Source organism: Oncorhynchus gorbuscha, linkage group LG16 (assembly GCF_021184085.1).
Source record: "Oncorhynchus gorbuscha isolate QuinsamMale2020 ecotype Even-year linkage group LG16, OgorEven_v1.0, whole genome shotgun sequence".
Taxonomy (NCBI): domain Eukaryota; kingdom Metazoa; phylum Chordata; class Actinopteri; order Salmoniformes; family Salmonidae; genus Oncorhynchus; species Oncorhynchus gorbuscha.
The window spans coordinates 64573269-64592382 of NC_060188.1; the positions used below are offsets into that span (position 1 = coordinate 64573269).

General features: G+C 47.7%; 1 protein-coding gene across 2 annotated transcripts in view; it reads right to left on the reverse strand.

Annotated features, from left to right (window-relative positions):
• Nucleotides 1-1883: 1883 nt before the first annotated feature.
• The window catches only part of prdm15 (PR domain containing 15), a 28492-nt gene continuing 11261 nt past the window's right edge, over nt 1884-19114 (reverse strand). The window contains exons 10-25 of one of the 2 annotated variants that reach the window (XM_046303755.1): nt 13641-13762; nt 13365-13459; nt 13147-13234; nt 12765-12932; nt 12155-12252; nt 11927-12058; nt 11622-11762; nt 11364-11527; nt 11009-11088; nt 10681-10800; nt 10271-10402; nt 9971-10054; nt 9702-9877; nt 9070-9150; nt 8777-8980; nt 1884-4469 (exon numbers count right to left, since the gene is read on the reverse strand). In XM_046303755.1, the coding sequence (XP_046159711.1) occupies nt 3936-4469; nt 8777-8980; nt 9070-9150; nt 9702-9877; nt 9971-10054; nt 10271-10402; nt 10681-10800; nt 11009-11088; nt 11364-11527; nt 11622-11762; nt 11927-12058; nt 12155-12252; nt 12765-12932; nt 13147-13234; nt 13365-13459; nt 13641-13762 (2419 nt within the window). In that variant the 3' untranslated portion in view covers nt 1884-3935. The remainder of the gene's footprint in view (nt 4470-8776; nt 8981-9069; nt 9151-9701; nt 9878-9970; nt 10055-10270; nt 10403-10680; nt 10801-11008; nt 11089-11363; nt 11528-11621; nt 11763-11926; nt 12059-12154; nt 12253-12764; nt 12933-13146; nt 13235-13364; nt 13460-13640; nt 13763-19114) is intronic. The other variant, XM_046303756.1, reaches the window with a different exon arrangement.

Below are 19114 nucleotides of genomic sequence, written 5' to 3' on the forward strand. Positions count from 1 at the left end.
CTCAGCAGGTGTCATACATATCAGCAAACATGAACAATGACTCAGTAGAGAAGACTTGTTTCTCAAAAGTATGAGTCGTGTAAAAAGTACCTAATCGCCATATTTTCTTATTAAAGCTAACTTCATAGAAAATGACTCAAACGGAAGTCAGCCAATAATTCTACTTGAGAAAGTCTAAGTATTTGGTTTTAAATACACTTAAGTATCAAAAGTAAATGTAATTGCTTAAATGTACTTAGTGCATTTCAAAAGTAAAATAAAAGTAAAAGTACAAATAATTTCAAATTCCTTATATTTAATCAAACTAGAAGGCAACATTCTTTTATTTACAGATAGCCAGGACCACACTCCAACACTAGCACATAATATTGATAAGCACGTGAATTGGAAAATTTTACTGTCCTGCGAAGCATTCAAAATGTAACAAATACTTTTGGGTGTCAGGGGAAATGTTTAGAGTAAAAAGTACATTATTTTCTTCAGGAATGTAGTGAAGTAAAAGTTGTCAAAAATATGAATAGTAAAGTACAGTTAGCCCAAAAAAAACAAGTAGTACTTTAGTCTTCTTACTTACAGTGAGGGGAAAAAGTATTTGATCCCCTGCTGATTTTGTACATTTGCCCACTAACAAAGAAATGATCAGTCTATAATTTTAATGGTAGGTTTATTTGAACAATGAGAGACAGAATAACAACAAAAACATCCAGAAAAACGCATGTCAAAAATGTTAGAAATCGATTAGCATTTTAATGAGGGAAATAAGTATTTGACCCCCACTCAATCAGAAAGATTTGTCTCCCTGGTGTCTCAGTTTGTTACCTGTATAAAAGACACCTGTCCACAGAAGCAATCAACCAATCAAACTCTCCACCATGGCCAAGACCAAAGAGCTCTCCAAGGATGTCAGGGACATGATTGTAGACCTACACAAGAATGGAATGGGCTACAAGACCATCGCCAAGCAGGTGACAACAGTTGGTGCGATTATTCGCAAATGGAAGAAACACAAAAGAACTGTCAATCTCCCTCGGCCTGGGGCTCCATGCAAGATCTCACCTCGTGGAGTTGCAATGATCATGAGAACGGTGAGGAATCAGCCCAGAACTACATGGGAGGATCTTGTCTATGATCTCAAGGCAGCTGGGACCATAGTCACCAAGAAAACAATTGGTAACACACTACGCCTTGAACTGAAATCCTGCAGCGCCCGCAAGGTCCCCCTGCTCAAGAAAGCACATATACATGCCCGTCTGAAGTTTGCCAATGAACATCTGAATGATTCAGAGGACAACTGGGTGAAGGTGTTGTGGTCAGATGAGATGAAAATTGAGCTCTTTGGCATCAACTCAACTCGCCGTGTTTGGAGGAGGAATGATGCCTATGACCCCAAGAACACCATCTCCACCGTCAAACATAGAGGTGGAAGCATGCTTTGGGGGTGTTGTACCGTCAAATCGGGGCCATGTACCGTCAAATCTTGGGTGAGAACCTCCTTCCCTCAGCCAGGACATTGAAAATGGGTCGTGGATTGGTATTCCAGCATGACAATGACCCAAAACATACGGCCAAGCTAACAAAGGAGTGGCTCAAGAAGAAGCACATTAAGGTCCTGGAGTGGCCTAGCCAGCCTCCAGACCTTAATCCCATAGAAAATCTGTGGAGGGAGCTGAAGGTTGGAGTTGCCAAACGTCAGCCTCGAAACCTTAATGACATGGAGAAGATCTGCAAAGAGGAGTGGGACAAAATCCCTCCTGAGATGTGTGCAAACTTGGTGGCCAACTACAAGAACAATCTGACCTCTGATTGCCAACAAGGGTTTTGCCACCAAGTACTAACTCATGTTTTGCAGAGGGTCAAATACTTATTTTCCTCATTAAAATGTAAATAAATTTATAACATTTTTGACATGCGTTTTTCTGGATTTTTTTGTTATTCTGTCTGTCGCTGTTCAAATAAAACTACCATTAAAATTAGACCGATAATTTCTTTGTCAGTGGGCAAACATACAAAATCAGCAGGGGATCAAATACTTTTTCCCTCACTGTATGTACTTTATACCACTGAAAAGTATTTTGTTTATAGTAGCTTGTCCATGAATTGAGTACAATTTTTAATGACTGGGTTCAAAAATACAATTGTTTTCGTTTACATATTCAGAGGGATATCCCCACATTTCTTACAATGCATTTGTCAGACACTCTTATCCAGAGCGACGTGCAATCAGTGCGTGAATCTTAAAATAGCTAGGTGAGGCAACTACAATTTAAGTACATTTTTCCTCAAATAAAGTTAATCAGCAAAGTTAATGCTAATAGTAAATTACATTAGAAACCCTCAACCTGTGCTTCCAGACCCCCTCGAACTACAGAACACATCCTGATTTGTATTAACATACAAGAGGTAAATAGGACATGTGGGAAACAATGAGATCTTAGCAGTTTGAGGCAGCCTTATATCACACCATAGTGATGCACATCACCACAGAGACTTAGCCCCAAGCATTAAGCTATTAGAGAACAGAGACACTTGACACATCACATAGGGACATTAACAGTTGAAGGTGTCAACCCTGAGAATGAGGGCCTTTTGAGGCGATGGTCCATCTAGTGTAGAGGTTCATCCTTCTTGAGGATGGACACCTTGGCCCGACCGTGGAAGGAGACAATAGCAAAAACCATACATACTAAAGACCAACGCTCTATTTTTCCTTCAAAATACCTTTCCTAGACAGAATGTCTCTGCATAATCTAATGCACATGTATATCATGTGATGTAGGAGCTCGTATTTGTGAAGATAGCTCCCCCTTCTGGTTGGTCCAGGTTCTGACTCCGGGTAAGCTACAGGTGGGCAGTTCATAGTCTAGTGGTTAAGCACGTTGGGTCAATAACCGAACGGTCACTGGTTCGAGCAGACTAGGTGAAACAGTCTGTGCCCTGGAGCAAGGCACTTAACGCTAATTGCTCCTGTAAGTCGCTTTGGATAAGAGCATCAGCTAAATGTAAAAAGACTAACTGGTGCTTTTGACACACACACACGCACACACCACTGACACCAGTACAATGCCAGCCGAGTTTCCCAGTTGGATAAATCATAACGCCAAAAAGTCTAGAAAACAAGCATGTACCATATTCTCAAAATGTATTACTCTATTTAAACATTGATATTTATACAAACAGAAAATGGGCTAAAAACATTTTCATTTTTGTGAAATTTAATTGAAAAACAATGGCAATAGAAAAGGCTTCCAGTATTTTTGACAATTGCTCAACAATGGTTTTAAGTTTCAATGCTTTCAGACATTTAAAAATAAAATATGGTTCTCTCTACTGGTTAAATGCTGTGTCTTGGCTGCTTTACACTATCTACTAAAAATAATAATTAATTGTCTTCTATTAACCTCTTGTACAAGGCATTCAAAGCCATGTGCCAAAATCACTTAATACTTTAACCCCCAATGAGAATGAAAACAAAAACACTATTGCATCTCCATAACCTAAATAATTCTGCAGTGAAAATATGTAAATATTGCGAGACGTGCATGTTTAAATTCACAAATTAGAATATTCAATTTCTTGCTTAGGTTTATATTATAACTATTACATTGATCTGTTGATTGGTCAAAACTACACCTAACAATGCACCCAAATCATGTAATTATTTTTAACTGTACATGCATCCCTGTAAACTATACAGTTCAACAGCTTCCTCTGCAGGGTTTTTGACAAACAACTCACGTTGACTCAAGAGAAAGTGGCTCTTGGTTCATGTAAATGCTATCATCCTCCATCAATGTTCTCATTCAAGGGATGTATTCTGGGGAATATGACACAGGCATTTGGGTGAGAGCATTCAAGTCCACACAGGCCTTCCATGTGTCTAGTCTATCCACTGTCCTTCACCAGGACTGAGGTGACCAGCACCTCCTCCCTTCAGTCTAGTAGCTGAACATCTGCTGTGTTGTGTTGGCCTGCTGTTGCTGTGCTGCCTGGGCTTGTCTAGCCTGTTCTGGGGTCTGGGTCTCAGAGTCCTGGGCGTCACCTGGAGCCCCCTCTGCTATAGGGGTGACCTGGACCCCCTCAGCCTGCGTGACAGGCCTCCAGGCCAGGGTGGGGGCCTCCAGGGGGTGGCCCATTGGGTTGACGAAGGTGGTAAGGTTGATAAAGTGGGCGACCGACTGTGGCCCAGTACCGGCACCTCCAGGCCCCACCGTCTCGGTCGTGAGCTCGGTGGGCCGGTTGTGGAGCATGGCGGAGCCGCTGACCGTGTCGAAGGTGACAGTGAGGATGGAGCTGTCCAGAGTGAGGGGCCGGTGGTCGCTGGCTGTCAGGTGGCCCACGGCTACAGGCTGCAGGCTGGTGAACTGGGCAGGGGCATGGGTGGTGATGGGGGTCACTGTGATGTTGGTCAGTCCCACTGAGCTGTTGGGTGAGGAGGCGGAGGACACGTTGGGGTCGGCCAGCACCACCACCTACAACAGCACCATCCACACTGGGTCAGAGCATACACTACTAACAGTATGATAGAATCACAAATCTACAAACGATGTTGTGGACAATATGGAAAACTTTAAGGCCAGGTGCAGTCAAAAAAAGGATTTTCCTGTGTTCTATATACACTGAGTGTACAAAACGTAAGGAACACAGCTCTTCCCATGACAGTTTTCACCTGGTCAGTATACGATCCCTTATTGACGTCACCTGTTAAATCCACTTCAAATCCGTGTAGATGAAGGGGAGGAGACGGGTTAAAGAAGGAATATTAAGCCTTGAGACAATTGAGACATGGATTGTGTGTGTGCCCTTCAGAGGGTGAATGGTTAAGACAAAAGATTTAAGTGCCTCTGAACAGGGTATGGTAGTGGGTGCCAGACGCACTGGTTTGAGTGTGAAAAGAACTGAAACACTCCTGGCTTTTTCATGCTCAACAGTTTCCTGTGTGTGTGTATCAAGAATGGTCTACCACCCAAAAGACATCCAGTCAACTTGACAACTGTGGGAAGCATCCCTGTGAAACACTTTCACCTTGTAGTCCATGAGGCTGTTCTAAGGGCAAAAAGGGGTGCAACTCAATTAGGAGGGTGTTCCTAATGTTTTGTACACTGTATTACAGTGAGCTATGTAAAGAATCCAATATATAAATAAGCGGTCTGTATAACAGTAGTAGATATTAGAATGAGCAATTTGAAGAATACAGTATATAATTACAGTGGGAGAAACTGCATAAAGGAAACTGAAAGTATTCAGACCGCTTGACTTTCTCCACTTTGTTAGGTTACAGCCTTATTCTCATTTTTTATTATTTTTAAAATACGCTTCAATCCACACACGCACAGCAAAAACATTTACTAATTTATACAAAATTTAAAATATCACATTTATGTAAGTTCAGACCCTTTACCCAGTACTTTGTTGAAGCACCTTTGGCAGCGATTACAGCCTTTAGTCTTCTTGGGTATGACGCGACAAGCTTGGCACACCTGTATTTGAGCAGTTTCTCCCATTCATCTCTGCAGATCCTCTCAAGCTCTGTCAGGTTGGATGGGAAGCATTTTCAGGTCTCTCCAGACATGTTCGATTGGGTTCAAGGCTGGGCTCTGGATGGGCCATTCAAGGACATTCAGAGACATGTCCCAAAGCCACTCCTGCGTTGTCTTGGCTGTGTGCCAATTTGTAAGTCGCTCTGGATAAGAGCGTCTGCTAAATGACTTAAATGTAAATGTAATGCTTAGGGTCGTTGTCCTGTTGGAAGGTGAACCTTCACCCCAGTCTGAGGTCCTGAGCACTCTGGAGCAGGTGTTCATCAAGGATCTCTGTACTTTGCTCCCGTTCATCTTTTTTGCGATCCTGACTAGTCTCCCAGTCCCTGCCGCTGAAAGACAACACCACAGCATGATGCTTCAGCGTAGGGATGGTGCAAGGTTTCCTCCAGACGTGATGCTTGGGATTCAGGCCAAAGAGTTGAATCAGACCAGAGAATCTTGTTTCTCATGGACAGAGGCCTTTCACTGCCTTTTGGCAAACTTCAAGCGGGCTGTCATGTACCTTTAACTGAGGAGTGTATAGAGCTCTGTTAGAGTGAACATCGGGTTCTTGGTCACCTCCCTGACCAATGCCCTTCTCCCCAGATTGCTCAGTTTGGTCAGGCGGCCAGATCTTGGTGGTTCCAAACTTCTTCCATTTAAGAATGATGGAGGCCACTGTGTTCTCGGGAACCTTCAATGCTGCATAATCTTTTTGGTACCCTTCCCCAGATCTGTGCCTCGACACAATCCTGTCTCAGAGCTCTGCGGACTTGGCTTGGTTTTCGCGCTGACGTGCACTGTCAATTATGGGGACCTGATATAAACAGGTGTGCGCCATTCCAAAATCATGTCCAATCAATTGAATTTACCACAGGTGATCAATAGGATGATCAGGATTCACTGGAGCTCAATTTCGAGTCGCATAGCTATGGGTCTGAATACATTTAGATAAGGTATAACTGGGTATTGTGTGTAGATTACTTTTTAAAATCCATTTTAGAATAAGGCTGTAACGTAAAAATGTGGAAAAAGTCAAGGAGTCAAACTTTCCAAAGGCACTGTATATACATGGGACAGCAGCGTTGGCTGTGTGTGTGTGAATATAGGCATATGCATGTGTTTGAGTGTATAGATAAATACAGGAGTCTGCTTGTGTATGAGGTGTGTGTTCTTAAGAATGCACTTTCCTTATTGGAATTTGGCCTTTAGGTACCCTCTCTAATGCCAGAGGTCACCATAAAGTTTGTCTTAATGGTATCTATGCCCTTGAGCCATTTAAGAAAAATTCAGCCATGGGTGTTTAAGCGATTAAGATGTTTCAAATGTATAGTCTATTCAACCCCAAGGTCTCAGCCTTGATTTAATGCTTTGGCACCGAAGGATGAAACAACAAACAGATAAGGCAAGAGTATTTAGGTCTGCCCTCCACTCTGTAGGGGGGAGAGATTTGCTGCGAACCGGTTAGAGTTTGTCAAGAACTGCACCGCTGTTGGGTTCACGCTAAACAGTTCCGTGTGTAACAATGGCCCCCCACCCAAAGGACAGCCTGCCAACTTAACAACTGTGGGAAGCATTGTAGTCAACATAGGCCTGCATCCCTGTGGATCGCATTAGACACCTTGTCGTCAATGCCCCAACGAATTGAGGCCGTTGAGGACAAAAGGGGTGCAACTCAAGATTAGGAAAGTGATCCTAATGTTTTGTACACAATGTTTATTTCCACACGAGTTTGGACGAGGCACAAGAGCTGTTTGAAAAGACTGCCTGAAATTTCAGCCTGTTTTGGTGGGAAAATCACCATGCCCTTCCATGCGGTAAATCACCATGCCCTTCCATGCAGTAAATCACCATGCCCTTCCATGCAGTAAATCACCATGCCCTTCCATGCAGTAAATCACCATGCCCTTCCATGCGGTAAATCACCATGCCCTTCCATGCGGTAAATTAGTTAACTTCTTGAGTGTAGGGGGCAGTATTTTTGTTTTTGGCAAAAAAAAGTACCCATTTGAAACTGCCTATTTCACAATCTGACAAATTGTCAGATTAGGATAGAAAACTCTAAAGTTTCCAAAACTGTCAAAATATTGTCTGTGAGTATAACAGAACTGATATTGCAGGCGAAAACCTGAGGAAAAACTAACAAGGAAGTACTGATTTTCCTGAAAGCTCTCTGTTCCATTAGATGCCTTGCCTCCATTTAAAGGGATATCAACTATATTTGTTTTCCTATGGCTTCCAGAATCTGTGAACAGTCTTTATACAGTTTCAGGCTTTTATTTAAAAAAATGAGCGAGAAAGAACCAATCGCGTCAGTGGATGGCTGGGTGCCAGCAGAGTTTTTCATGGTAAGCAACAGAAGCAACATATCGGTTGACATTATCGATTATATATTGTAAAAACAAACTGAGGATTGATTATAAACATTTGACATCTTTCTACGCACTTTGCGGATACTATTTGGAATTTTCGCCTGCGATGTCGTGACCGCTCAAGCCTGTGGATTTCTGAACATAACGCGCCAACCAAATGGAGGAATTTTGGATATAAAAATAATCTTTATGGAACAAAAGGAACATTTATTGTGTAACTGGGAGTCTCGTGAGTGCAAACATCTGAAGATCAAAGGTAAGCAATTTAATTTATTGCTTTTCTGACTTGTGTGACCAATCGACTTGGCTGCTAGCTGTTTGTAATATTTTGTCTACTGAGATGTTCTTACATAAACGCTTGGTATGCTTTCGCCGAAAAGCTTTATTGAAATCTGAACACGCCAGGTGGATTAACAACAAGCTAAGCTGTGTTTTGTTATATTGCACTTGTGATTTCATGAAAATTAAATATTTTTAGTAATTTAATTTGAACTTGGCACTGTGCAATGATCCCGCTAACGGGATGGGTGAGTCAAGAAGTTTTAATAGACCAATTAGAGAGTTCCAAACCTCTCTGCCAATAACAGTTCATTTTAAGTTTTCCCCTCTAGTCAAACCACTCCTAGACAGTCCTATCAAAATTGATTTAGAAATTGCTCTTTGCTAAGAAGCCATTTAATTTAACACAAAAATGTACTTAATTGTTACCCAGAAATAATTTGATATTGGGATAAAAACAGCTACATTGGACCTTTAAAATCCCATTATCCACAGCATTAATCAACACATGTATAATGGACAGATGGACCCAATTGCAATAAATAAAATCTCAAACCTAATATAATTGCTAACATAGATCATTTGACAAATACATGACCCACCCACCTGCTGTATACTCTGCACAGCAGAGCTGGTCTCATCTCCCACTATGGTGGTGGTGTACTGTACTCCTTTGCTTGTGAAGTCAGCGTACTCATCAGAGTCTGACAGCTCCGGCTCCTCCAGCTGTTTCTGCTTCTTCCTGGGCGGCCGTGGGGTCCGCTGGGGTCTCTCCCCAGAAAGAGCCTCCTTCTCCATGGTTAGAGTGGGCTGTGAGGGTGGTATGAGTATTAAAATAGTTCCATCTCTACATATAGTGTAGTTAGCTCACCACCATAGGCATTGTATGGCACTCCTACCTGCACAATGCTGATGCTTGACTCATCGATTGTTGAGTCTTCTTGGAGCTCGTCAAACTCATCTATTCTCACAGTGACCACCTGGGGTAGGAAAGAGCAAACGTTTAAATAAAGCTGAGACTTCACCATCAATGACAGGTGGGATAGGAAATTATGTTGAAAAGAGAGCTGGGCCTGGTCTGGAAAACATCATAGAAAATGTCAGTTTCAGCTGACACTAAGAACTCCATTCAAGATGTGGTAGATCTCATATATATACTGTCCGGGCTCACCTCGGGGTGTCTATGGTTTAACCCCTACTGTCCCGGCTCACCTCGGGGTGTCTATGGTTTAAACCCCTCACCTCGGGGTGTCTGTAACCCCCTGGCTCACCTCGGGGTGTCTATGGTTTAAACTGTCCCCTCACTGTTTCCCTGTCCCGGCTCACCTCGGGGTGTCTATGGTTTAACCCCTACTGTCCCGGCTCACCTCGGGGTGTCTATGGTTTAACCCCTACTGTCCCAGCTCACCTCGGGGTGTCTATGGTTTAACCCCTACTGTCCCAGCTCACCTCGGGGTGTCTATTGTTTAACCCCTACTGTCCCAGCTCACCTCGGGGTGTCTATGGTTTAACCCCTACTGTCCCAGCTCACCTCGGGGTGTTTGCGCCTCATGTGGCGGTTCATGGAGGCTCGGGTGGACACCTTGGTGCCACACATGTGACAGCTCTGGGCCTCCACCTTCTCATGCGTCAGCTGCACATGCTTCTGGAGCATGTATTCTGTCACATACTTCTTATCACACACTGCACACGACCACGTCTTCCCCACTGGGGAGCGAGAGAGAGAAATCTAATAACGGTTCTCAAACAGAAGGTATTCGTGGAGTTGTCCAAAACGAAAACATACAATAGGAAACTTGCCTGTGTGAATGAGCTTGTGTGTCTCCATGGTGTTCCTCTCACTGAAGGTCTTCCCACACAACTCACACATGAAGTCCTTTATTCCTGCAGGAGTAGAAACGGTACATCAGTGTAAGCCTTAACCAGATAAGCCCTTTGTACCTCACACGCTTCATTAGCTTGGTTGCATCTGTAAGATATGGCCATGTTCAGCCATGCATGTTAGCTTACAATGCCCAACCCATGTTTATAGAGGAAAGTGGCCTTTCTTCACCACTGCCTCTGGGTTGTTTTGTCTAGTTGTTGCTGGGACCATCTTACCCGTGTGTCTCTTGTAGTGTTTCAGCATGTTGACCTTCTGGGCAAACTTGCGGTTGCACTCCTTACACTCGTACTCTTTGATGCCCTTATGCAGCTTCATATGGTGCCTCAGCGCATGCTTGGTCTTCATCCCTGCAGAAAACACACTGGCTTAAGTTTCTTACCCCCTGTGGAAGCTCTTACCAAAAACAAGTACATGCATGCTTTGATCAGAACATTTTTCCAATTCATAGAGCCACATATTTCTTGCTATTACCGTTCATGGTAAGTGCTTGGTTAAAGGCAAAAACAGCCATTGGAAAAGCCACCACCAATCTAGGTCAATTTGGTCTCAATTTCTAGTCTATTGTGCAAACGTCTTTTCCCCCCTAACTATTTGACAAAGACAGTTGTCATGGTGACAGCCTCACCTTTCCCACACTCAGCACATAGGAAGTCTCTGACGTTGTCATGGACCCTCAGGTGTTCCTTTAGCATGTCCTTCCTGGCAAACGACTTCCCACACTGGTCACATCCGTGGCTCTTCACCCCTGTGAGAACCACGTTACAGAGATAGCAATCCCCCAAAAAGTTGAATAAGCCCATAAAATTCAGATATTCTTTATCATGCCTTCAAGACAAATATTGGGTGGCTAACATAGTGCCAAAATATGTGGTTCATGTGTGCTAAAGAACTAAATTTAATGTGGTCCAGTATCCAGAAAGTATCTTGTTAGAGATGAAGGGCGAGGTTCATACCTGTGTGAATGACCTTGTGTCTCTCCAGGTTGCCGATGCTGTTGAAGATTCGGCCACACATTTCACAGGGGTGGATGTACCTTAGGAGCAAAATGAAAAGTGTAACAGACAGGGTTATTGTCTGGGTGCTCGTAACGAGCCAAGAAGGAGAGTGTACATCTCTGTGTACTGGTCCTTTTGTCTCTCCACCTGTCCCTCATATGTCCCTGTCCCTCATATGTCCCTGTCCCTCATATGTCCCTGTCCCTCATATGTCCCTGTCCCTCATATGTCCCTGTCCCTCATATGTCCCTGTCCCTCATATGTCCCTGTCCCTCATATGTCCCTGTCCCTCATATGTCCCTGTCCCTCATACCTCTGCACTGCAGGATCTGGGAGCTGTTCTCTGTGGATGACCAGGTGGGCGTTGTAGGTGGCTTTCAGAGCGAAGCGCCGGTTACAGATGATGCAGCCATAACCCCTCTCTTTGTGCAGGTCCATGATGTGCTTCAGGTAGTCTCTGCCCTTGAAGAATGTCACCTAAAACACAGACAGATTCGAACAGAGGCCATGGAGAGTGCGAGTGTGTTTGCGTGACAGAATGTGTGTCGGGATGTGGGCATGCGTGACTGACCTGACACTTCTTGCAGCTGTACTTGTGGGTCTCTTGTCCGTAGTCTTCATCCTCCTCATCAGTGTCGTCACTGCTGTCCACTGAGATGCCAATCTTCCTGATGAACTCCTCCCTCTCCTGCTCGTCCATCAGGGCTATGTCCTGGAGAACACACACAGGAAGTTGAGCAATGACACCATTATGGACCTAGTGTAAATCTCTATTTCTCTTTCATGTTTGAGTGAATGAAATGTGTGGTTATGTAGGAGTTCAAAAAGAAGCATGAACTAAGCGTTTGATTGCAACATCCACATAATCTCTCTCACCTTAAAGTGCACGTGAATATGGTCCCTCAGGACGTCCACTCTGAAGAACTTGCGTCCGCAGATCTCACAGGTGTACTTCTTATCTCCGTGAGTCAGCAGATGCTTATTCATGTTGCTCCTGCAGGAAAACACCTGGACACACACAGTCAGGGTAAATATCTTATTTTTATTTTGACTCATTTGATCCAATGCCAAAATAAGTATTTTCAAGTATCCGCGTCACAGCACCTTGCCACAGATAGGACATGCTGAAGGCTCCTTCCTGTATTTGGTCCCTTCCTCCCCATTGGCCTCCAGCTCTTCCCTCTTCAGGTGCTTTGGGTTTGCTGAGACACACAATAACAGTACAGCTGAGCTCAGAGAGAAGGCTGATTGATGCTTTGGGATAGAATACATTTCGGGATCATGAGCCATGCACTTGTAAAAGTTGCAAGCTCTGCTCTGTTGAAATAAACTAATGAAGTACATCATATACTATAACATACTTCAAATTTAGAGACCCACCGGGCAAAAAAATGTAATCAATGTTATTTCCACATTTCAACAACAAAAAAAATCTATGTGATGACATTGAATCAATGTGGGAAAACTGATTGGATTTGTAAAAAGTCATCAACAGAAGGGAATTTCATCTGTTTTTCGCCTAACTTTTAACCTTAATCCAATGACATGGTGAAATGTTTTGTTTATCTCACGTTGAATTCACATTAGTTGTCAACAACCACATTTAAATCAAAACTAGACGTTGAGCTGACATCTGTGCCCAGCGGGGAGTATCACCAAAATAGTCATCAATAGAGATGGATCATGTCCCCCTGGTCCCTCTGCCAGTACTCACCCACAGTATGTCTCTTCTGGTGGTCCTGCATAACGTCCTTGCGGTAGAACATCTTGCTGCAGATCTCACAGGCGTACAGCTTCTCTCCGTGCTTCTTCTTGTGCTTAGACAGGTTACTGTTGGTGGAGAAGAACCTCGAGCAGATCTCACACTGGAACGTCTTGTCATCTGCCACCACAGGAACAACAAACAGTCTGACGTGTTACTCAATTCAATAAATAATGGATGGATACTGTGTCAAAGTCATCGATGGGACAACGAAGCCATACAGCACAACAGTAATGTAACATACAGAAGTATTTCAAAGATGGATAAAGACAGCGGACATCCAAACAAAATGGCCTGCAACTAAATCATGTTTTTCAATTCATGCTGCACTTACCGGTTCTACAGTTGTGGAACTCTAATGCATTCTCCAGGCGGAAGGCTTTGTCGCATGTGTTACATTTGTACCTGTACTCCACATCGGGCTGAGGGAGCGACGGACATACACACAATGTACAGTGAATCAAGGAGCTAGCCACTGCAACACAAACAGTGACTATCCTGGGCAAAAGCTGGAAAGGCCAAAATGTTGAGGATTGATCTAGGTGCGCCTACCTCATTTTTGCTGTGCTTGTATGAGATGTGCTGCTTCAAGCTCTCCTTGCGGCTGAACATCTTGTCACATTCATCACATTTAAAGAGCTTATCACCTAAAGAGAGCACAGACAAATTAAACATATGCACTTGTGTGTGTCTCTATGATATGATTAGTAAACACAGATCTCCACATATTCCATCTCTTTTCTCTGGAGAGCGGTGTTAGGAACAGTTCAGGAAGACATCCACAAAAAGGGGGACTAAAAACAGAGGGGGGAGAGGAGAGAGCATTACCGTGGGAGCGGATGTGTCTGTTGAGGTTGCTGCTGTTCTGGAAGATCTTGTTGCAGAGGGTGCACTTGTACAGCCTCTTATGGTCTCCTCCCTGCCTCAGGAACCTCTTCCTCGACCCAGGCCTGAGAAAGAGGGAACAAGGACAAGAGAGTGTGGAGGGAGTGAGAGGGACAGAGTAGAGAGTGAGAGAGGGACAGAGTAGAGAGTGTGGAGGGAGTGAGAGAGGAGAGGGACAGAGTAGAGAGAGGGGGACAGAGTAGAGAGAGTGAGAGAGGAGAGGGACAGGACAGAGTAGAAAGAGTGGAGGGAGGGAGAGAGGAGAGGGACAGGACAGAGTAGAGAGTGTGGAGGGAGTGAGAGAGGAGGGGGACAGAGTAGAGAGTGGAGGGAGTGAGAGAGGAGGGGGACAGAGTAGAGAGAGGAGGGGGACAGGAAAGAGGGAGTGGAGGGAGTGAGAGACAGGAGAGGGACAGGACAAGAGAGAGTGGAGGGAGTGAGAGAGAGAGGAGAGGGACAGGACAGAGTAGAGAAAGTGGAGGGGGTGAGAGAGGAAAGGGACAGGACAGAGTAGAGAGTGGAGGGAGTGAGACAGGACAGAGTAGAGAGGAGTGAGAAAGGGGAGGGGGAGTAGAGAGAGGGAGAAGGGAAAGGGACAGGACAGAGTAGAGAGTGGAGGGAGAGAAAGGGGGAAAGGGACAGGACAGAGTGGAGGGGTGAGAGAGAGGGAGGACAGAGTAGAGAGTGGAGGGGATGGGAGGAGAGGGACAGGACAGAGTAGAGAGAGTGGAGGGAGGAGAGAGGGGAAAGGGACAGGACAGTGGAGGAGGGAGAGTGGACAGGACAGCGTAGAGAGTGGAGGGGGAGAAGGGAGGGACAGATAGAGTAGAGAGAGGGAGAGGGGAGGGAGTGAGAGAGGAGAGAGGAAAGGGACAGGACAGAGAGAGAGTGGAGGGAGTGAGAGAGGGAAAGGGACAGGACAGAGTAGAGAGTGTGGAGGGGGAGGACAGGAGGGAGTGGAGGGAGGGAGAGGGGACAGGAAGTAGGAGAGTGGAGGGAGAGACAGGACAGAGAGAGTGGAGGGGAGAGAGAGGGACAGGACAGGGAAAGGGACAGGACAGAGTAGAGAGAGTGGAGGGGGAGTGAGAGAGGAGAGGGACAGGACAGAGTAGAGAGAGTGGGAGGGAGGAAGAGACAGGACAGAGTAGAGAGAGTGGAGGGAGCGAAGAGGGGAAAGGGACAGGACAGAGTAGAGAGAGTGGAGGGGGAGGGAGGAGAGGGACAGAGTAGAGAGAGTGGAGGGAGGGAGGGAGGGAGAGAGGAGGGAGACAGAGTAGAGAGAGTGAGAGAGGAGGGGGACAGGACAGAGAGAGTGGAGGGAGTGAGAGGAGAGAGGGACAGGACAGAGTAGAGAGAGTGGAGGGGGTGGAGGACAGGAGAGAGAGTGGAGGGATGAGAGAGGAGGGACATGGAGTAGAGAGAGTGGAGGGAGCGAAAGAGGGGAAAGGGACAGGACAGAGTGGAGGGAGGAGGAGAGGGACAGGACAGAGTAGATAGAGTGGAGGGAGGGAGGGAGAGAGAGAGGGACAGGACAGAGTAGAGAGAGTGGAGGGAGGGAGGGAGGGAGAGAGGAGGGGGACAGAGTAGAGAGAGTGAGAGAGGAGGGGGACAGGACAGAGAGAGTGGAGGGAGTGAGAGAGAGGAGAGGGACAGGACAGAGTAGAGTGTGGAGGGAGTGAGAGAGAGGAGAGGGACAGGACAGAGTAGAGAGTGTGGAGGGGGACAGGACAGAGTAGAGAGAGTGGAGGGAGGAGAGAGGGGAAAGGGACAGGACAGAGTAGAGAGAGTGGAGGGAGTGAGAAAGGGGAAAGGGACAGGACAGAGTAGAGAGAGTGGAGGGAGTGAGAGAGGGGAAAGGGACAGGACAGAGTAGAGAGAGTGGAGGGGATGAGAGAGGAGAGGGACATGACAGAGTAGAGAGAGTGGAGGGAGGGAGAGACAGGACAGAGTAGAGAGAGTGGAGGGAGCGAAAGAGGGGAAAGGGACAGGACAGAGTAGAGAGAGTGGAGGGAGGGAGGAGAGGGACAGGATAGAGTAGAGAGAGTGGAGGGAGGGAGAGAGGGAGAGAGGAGGGAGACAGAGTAGAGAGAGTGAGAGAGGAGGGGGACAGGACAGAGAGAGTGGAGGGAGTGAGAGAGAGGAGAGGGACAGGACAGAGTAGAGAGAGTGGAGGGGGTGAGAGAGGAGAGGGACAGGACAGAGTAGAGAGAGTGGAGGGGATGAGAGAGGAGAGGGACATGACAGAGTAGAGAGAGTGGAGGGAGCGAAAGAGGGGAAAGGGACAGGACAGAGTGGAGGGAGGGAGGAGAGGGACAGGACAGAGTAGATAGAGTGGAGGGAGGGAGGGAGAGAGAGAGGGACAGGATAGAGTAGAGAGAGTGGAGGGAGGGAGGGAGAGAGGAGGGGGACAGAGTAGAGAGAGTGAGAGAGGAGGGGGACAGGACAGAGAGAGTGGAGGGAGTGAGAGAGAGGAGAGGGACAGGACAGAGTAGAGAGTGTGGAGGGAGTGAGAGAGAGGAGAGGGACAGGACAGAGTAGAGAGTGTGGAGGGGGACAGGACAGAGTAGAGAGAGTGGAGGGAGGGAGAGAGGGGAAAGGGACAGGACAGAGTAGAGAGAGTGGAGGGAGTGAGAGAGGGGAAAGGGACAGGACAGAGTAGAGAGAGTGGAGGGAGTGAGAGAGGGGAAAGGGACAGGACAGAGTAGAGAGAGTGGAGGGGGTGAGAGAGGAGAGGGACAGGACAGAGTAGAGAGTGGAGGGAGGGAGAGAGACAGGACAGAGTAGAGAGAGTGGAGGGAGGGAGAGAGACAGGACAGAGTAGAGAGAGTGGAGGGAGTGAGAGAGAGGAGGGGGACAGGACAGAGTAGAGAGAGTGGAGGGAGGGAGGGAGCGAGAGAGGAGAGGGACAGGACAGAGTAGAGAGAGTGGAGGGAGTGGGGGCACAGAGTAGAGAGAGTGGAGGGAATGAGAGAGAGGAGGGGGACAGGACAGAGTAGAGAGAGTGAGAGAGGGGAGGGGGACAGGACAGGACAGAGTAGAGAGAGTGGAGGGAGTGAGAGAGGAGAGGGACAGGACAGAGTAGAGAGAGTGGAGGGGGTGAGAGGAGAGGGACAGGACAGAGTAGAGAGTGGAGGGAGGGAGAGAGACAGGACAGAGTAGAGAGAGTGGAGGGGGACAGGACAGAGTAGAGAGAGTAGAGGGAGTGAGAGAGGAGAGGGACAGGACAGAGTAGAGAGAGTGGAGGGGGTGAGAGGAGAGGGACAGGACAGAGTAGAGAGTGGAGGGAGGGAGAGAGACAGGATAGAGTAGAGAGAGTGGAGGGGGACAGGACAGAGTAGAGAGAGTAGAGGGAGTGAGGAGGGGAAAGGGACAGGACAGAGTAGAGAGAGTGGAGGGGGTGAGAGAGGAGAGGGACAGGACAGAGTAGAGAGAGTGGAGGGAGAGAGGGAGGGACAGGACAGAGTAGAGAGAGTGGAGGGAGGGAGGAGAGAGGAGAGGGACAGGATAGAGAGAGAGTGGAGGGAGGGAGGGAGAGAGGAGGGGACAGGACAGAGAGAGTGGAGGGGGACAGGACAGAGTAGAGAGAGTGGAGGGAGTGAGAGAGGGGAAAGGGACAGGACAGAGTAGAGAGAGTGGAGGGAGTGAGAGGAGAGGGACAGAGAAGAGAGTGGAAGGAGTGAGAGAGAGGAGGGGGACAGGACAGAGTAGAGAGAGTGGAGGGAGCGAGGGAGGGAGTGAGAGAGGAGAGGGACAGGACAGAGTAGAGAGTGGAGGGAGGGAGGGAGAGGGACAGGACAGAGTAGAAAGAGTGGAGGGAGGGAGGGAGTGAGAGAGGAGAGGGACAGGACAGAGTAGAGAGAGTGGAGGGAATGAGAGAGAGGAGGGGGACAGGACAGAGTAGAGAGAGTGGAGAGAGTGAGAGAGGGGAGGGGGACAGGACAGGACAGAGTAGAGAGAGTGGAGGGAGTGAGAGAGGAGAGGGACAGGACAGAGTAGAGAGAGGAGGGACAGGACAGAGTAGAGAGAGTGGAGGGAGTGAGAGAGGAGAGGGACAGGACAGAGTAGAGAGAGTGGAGGGGGTGAGAGAGGAGAGGGACAGGACAGAGTAGAGAGTGGAGGGAGGGAGAGAGACAGGACAGAGTAGAGAGAGTGGAGGGGGACAGGACAGAGTAGAGAGAGTAGAGGGAGTGAGAGAGGGGAAAGGGACAGGACAGAGTAGAGAGAGTGGAGGGGGTGAGAGAGGAGAGGGACAGGACAGAGTAGAGAGAGTGGAGGGAGTGAGAGAGGGGAAAGGGACAGGACAGAGTAAAGAGAGTGGAGGGAGTGAGAGAGGAGAGGGACAGGACAGAGTAGAGAGAGTGGAGGGAGTGAAAGAGGGGAAAGGGACAGGACAGAGTAGAGAGAGTGGAGGGAGGGAGGAGAGGGACAGGACAGAGTGGAGAGAGTGGAGGGAGGGAGGGAGGAGGAGGGGGACAGGACAGAGAGAGACGAGGGAGTGAGAGAGGAGAGGGACAGGACAGAGTAGAGAGAGTGGAGGGGGTGAGAGAGGAGAGGGACAGGACAGAGTAGAGAGAGTGGAGGGGGACAGGACAGAGTAGAGAGAGTGGAGGGGACAGGACAGAGTAGAGAGAGTGGAGGGGGACAGGACAGAGTAGAGAGAGTGGAGGGGACAGGACAGAGTAGAGAGAGTGGAGGGGGGAGGACAGAGTAGAGAGAGTGGAGGGGGACAGGACAGAGTAGAGAGAGTGGAGGGAGGGAGAGAGGGGAAAGGGACAGGACAGAGTAGAGAGAGTGGAGGGAGTGAGAGGGAAAGGGACAGGACAGAGTAGAGAGTGGAGGGAGTGAGAGAGAGGAGGGACAGGACAGAGTAGAGAGAGTGGAGAGAGTGAGAGAGGGGAGGGGGACAGGACAGGACAGAGTAGAGAGAGTGGAGGGAGTGAGAGAGGAGAGGGACAGGACAGAGTAGAGAGAGTGGAGGGGGTGAGAGGAGAGGGACAGGACAGAGTAGAGAGTAGAGGGAGTGAGAGAGGAGAGGGACAGGACAGAGTAGAGAGAGTGGAGGGAGTGAGAGAGGAGAGGGACAGGACAGAGTAGAGAGAGTGGAGGGGGTGAGAGGAGAGGGACAGGACAGAGTAGAGAGTGGAGGGAGGGAGAGAGACAGGACAGAGTAGAGAGTGGAGGGAGGGAGAGAGACAGGACAGAGTAGAGAGAGTGGAGGGGGACAGGACAGAGTAGAGAGAGTAGAGGGAGTGAGAGAGGGGAAAGGGACAGGACAGAGTAGAGAGAGTGGAGGGGGTGAGAGAGGAGAGGGACAGGACAGAGTAGAGAGAGTGGAGGGGTGAGAGAGGAGAGGGACAGGACAGAGTAGAGAGAGTGGAGGGAGTGAGAGAGGAGAGGGACAGGACAGAGTAGAGAGA